This window comes from Silene latifolia, chromosome 11 (assembly GCF_048544455.1).
Source record: "Silene latifolia isolate original U9 population chromosome 11, ASM4854445v1, whole genome shotgun sequence".
In the NCBI taxonomy this organism is placed as follows: domain Eukaryota; kingdom Viridiplantae; phylum Streptophyta; class Magnoliopsida; order Caryophyllales; family Caryophyllaceae; genus Silene; species Silene latifolia.
Window position 1 is genome coordinate 143141732 of NC_133536.1, and position 5443 is coordinate 143147174.

Consider the following 5443-nt stretch of genomic DNA (forward strand, 5'->3'; position numbering starts at 1 on the left):
GGGGGTTGGTGGGTAGAGCTAGTGTCCTATTATGAACCCGAGAGGGAGTTAGTAGGCGAATTAGAGCCATCTCCCCCTTGCTTGTCTACCCTTATGATTAGCCTAGGGAAGCGCTAGGTGGAATTACGAATTGTTGTGGGAGAACCAGTTCTAGGCCTTTTTAATCATTTGAATTACACCTTAATCTTATCTTGGTCATTTTCATCTCTCTTGTTAAATTGCATTTTTTTTTGTTTAGTTTAGTTGTTAGAATAATACCCTCACCTTTATATTGTCGACTTAGCTAAGCTCAAGGATTAGAACGATTAGTAGTCTACCAACACGTCGTGGGATCGACCCTCAATAGTGTACAACGACAACCGTGCACTTGCGAGGTATAATTTGAGACCATCAAATATCTCAAAAAAATATTCAATTTAGGATTCGCAACAAAGACTTTATGGGTAGTCAAAGTTTAAAGTTTGACTGACCGTAATTCTTACCACAAGTTTAGAAAATGATCAATTTTTTTTTTCCAAAATCGAAAAACTTATAAAGTCGGTCAATTTGAAAAAGAAAAATCAGCGCATTCGGAACTCTTGATCGTTTGGCAGTCAAATGCTTCTTTTGTTAAAAATGAGGTTATCGGGTACAAAATGAAAAAACTCATAATTTTCATGTAGAATATCCCAAAATTTTTCTTATCGGAAATAAGGTATAGTAAGCTATTTTACTAATTTAGCTTATTGAATGAGGCCTTACATGACTAACATTCACTCTACTATGTGTCACGCGCGTAATTGAGTTGGTCGTGAAAGAAGGTATTATACCTTGCCCTTGATTTTTTTTGGGTACACATGTCTATATTCTAACTCAATGAGAATCGAACCCTGACTTCAAGGTCAGAAGACGGATTATTTACCATTGGGATTAACCCTTGTCGGTACCCTGCCCTTGAAAATGAGTAACGGAATAGTAATGTGCAAGATGGTAGGCAGTATTTCATCTCCAACCTTAATCAGACCTTCACCGAAAAAAAAAAGACATACTACGATGTTGGCTACTGAAACAATCGATTATCAGTGCTTGGAACTTGCAATGCTAAATCCAAATGTATGGAGAAGTTTATTAATGTACCAAATGAATCTGTTACTTATTAACTAGCATTTTTGGTATTTGTGTCACAACTCACAAGGAATCAAAACTTAATACTCCGACTGCTAATTTATGGTCTTCTAATGTTTCTAGTTGCATTCTGATGCTGATCACCCCAACTTTCTCGGGTTAGTTTCTTCATAATTGATACTGGAACCAAGCATAGCCCTCTGCTTTGCAGCTCACCTTGTTTCTCTGCTTCACCCTACAACATTTCACCCCCATCATGAACAAAACATAAATGAAGCGATTTCAAGGGTAAGATTAGGTATGAATGCATGACAGAAGATAACCGGTACAAATTCAAATCAGAAGTTCCACCAAAACTAAATTTAATTCTACCAGATGATTATATTGTCCAACAAAGAATATAAAAAACTAAGATTGAATATATATTAGTCGGTTTCAGCTATGAAAAGATCTGGTAAAGGCTTTCGTTTGGATTTTTAAGCCGTGTTTGGGTGCAGGTTGTATTTTAGCAGTCCAGGTGCCGTTTTTTATGCATTGAGTTTGGATAGATACTTTTCCTTCTGATCAAGTTAATTTTAGTTTCGTAAAAGACTCAACTGTCATCATCAGGTAAGAGATGCACTGAAATAATTCATTAACAAAGACAAAACAGGTAAAAACAAATTGAGACTAAGGTGCACCTGTAAGCGAACTTGTAGTGATAATCCCTCGAAATAGGAGATGCTCAACCTCTGATGTAGGGTTCATAAATAACTTAGCATTTAAACAAGAACAAACATTTAAGAATCAATCTTTAGAAATGAAATGGGTACCCGAATTTCTTGGTGAATTATTTTGATGTAAAGGCAAGCCTCTTGGAGAACTGAAGATGTATCAGTCTGCATTTGTATAAACCATGCTCAGTCAGTACCTTATTAGGTCATTCTTACGATTAATTTGATTCATTAAATGAAATTCCTCAACCATGGGTTTTCTGACAGACCTTTCCCCAAGGAGATACAAGTTCCTGAAGAGCAGTAATTTTGTCACTTAACTTTTGGCTCCTTTTACCTGGTACCTGCATTTTCACCATAATTGTCATGAATACACATGCTACATTCATGTCAAAACGCGGATAGTATACTCGATCATTACAATAAAAAAAATAAAAATACCTTGAGTTTTTGAGCATTGATTAATTGTTCTATAGCCTTCCTTTTTCTACTCATCCGTGACGCTTCAAGACTTGTCTGATTACCGAGTCCACTGCTTTTTTGGCCAAGCCTAGCTCCATTAACAGATTTTCTTACATCCTTTATAGTCTTGTGGAAGAAAAAGAAAAATGAAATATAAATTGTCGTGAGATATGGTTCAATCTGTAGAATGTTTTATTCAGAAAAGAGTATATATAGTGATGACAGGAAATGCATACTGGTTTGCAGGACTGAACATAAAGAGAGTCACTCTTTGTGGGTTCACATGGTAAGCTCCACTGGTAATCCACCAAACTAGTAGGTGTTCCGAAGCTGAGATTCTCAGTTGGTATTGCTGATATCAACGACGAATTCATAGCTGAAATCAAGTTTGTATATAAAATAGAAGCTTAAAACAATGTTTGATCAGCAAAAGTACAGATATACGGAGTACATAGTCAAAACAACGCACATGTAACTGAAGCACAACACTCTTGACTATGGCTATGTAAGAAGGGGTCGAATGTGCTCCTGCTAGTGTTCGATTAGAAAATTTTGTTTTGAAGAGTTCCTTGAAATGCTAAAAGTACAGATTTTACAGAAAAAAAAAAAAAAAATCATTGTGTCCGACTGACTGTCCGGGGACCCAACAGTGACTCCCTCCATTTATTTGAATTGACTACATATTTGTAAATCCCCTTATGGCCTCACTTATTTTTTAAAATTTAATGAATCAAATTGAGTGGAGAAAGTATAGGGTATTCCGCCAAGGAGTATTACCCATGTGTTGGAAAACACAAAGATACAGTCGGTTTCCAGATGATCCGTAAAGAAACAAGGTTGAGAAACGTATGGATGACTTGCAACAACTTAATTTACAATGTAGAAAGTGCTGACATTTTAGCGAGTTTCATCATACTTTTTATCATAGAACAATATTTAAGCATTGAATTGAACCTGGTGAAAAATTGAGAAATGGAGATGGAACATCAACGCTCCCATAACAATGTTGATACGAGCTATCTTCATTAAATCCACCTTCTAGATAACCATTGCTGCAATGTACATTGACATTGATTAGCTTTTTTACATTCTTGCAGCATACCTTAGCCTTACCAATGTGAGATTAAGTTTAGAAAGCATACAAGCTGTTGCCTGCCATCATGGAGACATCAGCAGGGTTGGTTGAATGAAATTCATCGAGTCCTGGATGGTTAAATGTTCAAGTTAGTGACCACTTCCAATACGGTTTCAAGTCAGTCTAAATACAAGTGAAATTGGCCGATTCCATATCCAAAACACAGGGTTTCCTAAATCCTAAGTCCAATAATTCTCGTTTCCAAACCATATACTCCCGTATTATTCTCAATGTATTTCATGCTAATTTGCTTGCTACTTGCTACTCCAACTCTTCACATTGGATACGCCTTCCAACATGCCTCGGCACTTCATTTTGTGTGTTTTAGCAGAATATCAGTATCCGAGACTCCAATACACACAGCCCCTGGACGCTCGATAGCAAACATTGTCAAAACATGATATTACATAGGTAAGATACCAAAAAAAGCATACCAGGATTGAGGGGTTGCCAGCAAGCTAATGGCGAAAAGTTGTAGTTCTTCATTGCATGTATATATATTCTACTTTCACTCTGCATAAACCATTTATAATTCACATTAAGATTTCACAATGTAGTACTGAAATTAATGATAATGTCATTCTTTCATTATATGTTTAGTGCAACTTTATTTATGGACTAAGTCATGAAATTAAGCATGCATGTAATAATAGTAGGGAGTACTTACAGCAAAATCACGAGGTTTAATTAACATAGAGCTAATTTTTGATAATAAAAATTGCTAATAGAGGGCTTATAAATGCATCAGGCAGACTATCAAAGAATTCTATATAGAGTAACATATTGACTCTTATGCCTTAAATTGATGGTTACTTTGAGTAAACCAACATCTCTTTTCCTTACTAAGAGAGTTTTGTGGCCTTAGGTTAATTAATGCGTGAAAACAACATGCAACGAAGTAGTTGGCCCCGTCCTAATTTACTCTCTACTAATTACTTATTCATTTTATTTACTTTTTAACTTTCTTATTTTAATATGAAACGAGTTAAACAAGAGAGGTAGGTACAATAAAAAAGGTGACGAATTTTAGGATTTGTGACAGACCTAAGGTATATAAACTCTTCTCTCTTCTCTTTTCGACCTATAATTCAACATAGTTTATTTATTGTCACAAGGTTTTGAAGCTTATAACTTGGGTATTTAAAGATAGATTTGTTAAAATCAGCAAAGTGACGGTATCCAAAAATCCAACAGACTCAGATAAAAAATTAGCATGTTAGAATTAAGATTTTGTCACACGTTCCAGTAATTGGATTGACACACAACGAATTCAATATTTTTTTTCCTATGTATGTGTGAGTGTGTGATTATTCCTACTCAAAAATCAGAATTTGATAAGCTGGTACTTGGTATTTTTATCATAGCTTGTTGACCTATTTAAAGATGACGGAAACACTAATGCGATTCGACTTTTAAAAAAAAAAAGACGTTATTTTACAAGACAATTCTGCAATGAAAATTGAACTGCGTTGCAAATATGACGTTCACGAGAGGTAGTTGCGATACTATTTGGCAATAGGGTAACTACTTAAGCTAAACTTCGAGGAGTTTTTTGGGGAAAAATATACTCCCTTCACCCCAATCATTTATATTTTTTGGGGAAAAAAATATACATAGGCGGATTTAAGGCTAGATTACACATCTTAGCAAGAATTAGCGATAGAATGGCCGTGACATCTCTTTCGTCGCCAAAAATTGTTTTTTAAATGCTCTCCTCAGTCTTATTCAATAATTTATACTCCCTCCTATTCATTCATTTTGTCCCCCCTCTATTTTGCACAAGAATTAAGAAAATGATTTTGGACCACACAAAACACTCTATTCCACTCTACCCCACATGTAATTAAATTTGGACCACACAAAAGTTACCAAAAAAGGAAAGAGGGACAAAAATCCGACTAGCTTCGATAAGGAAAGAGGGACAAAATGAATGAATAGGAGGGAGTATTTGTTTTATTTTCCTCTCACAAAATAAAACAAATATAAACTAGGGTTTTTTGTCTAACACCACCTTTAATATAGGTCACTT

General features: G+C 35.3%; 1 protein-coding gene across 1 annotated transcript; it reads right to left on the bottom strand.

Moving 5' to 3' along the window:
• Positions 1 to 1060: 1060 nt before the first annotated feature.
• LOC141615108 (uncharacterized) lies at positions 1061 to 4209 on the bottom strand. Its single transcript, XM_074433648.1, has 10 exons — positions 4082 to 4209; positions 3849 to 3927; positions 3422 to 3482; positions 3234 to 3331; positions 2516 to 2655; positions 2259 to 2405; positions 2087 to 2161; positions 1917 to 1982; positions 1785 to 1835; positions 1061 to 1339 (listed from the first exon to the last, which is right to left on the bottom strand). The coding sequence occupies exons 1-10, from the start codon at positions 4106 to 4108 to the stop codon at positions 1205 to 1207; spliced, it is 879 nt and encodes a 292-aa protein (XP_074289749.1). The 5' UTR covers positions 4109 to 4209; the 3' UTR covers positions 1061 to 1204.
• Between the last annotated feature and the right edge of the window lie 1234 nt (positions 4210 to 5443).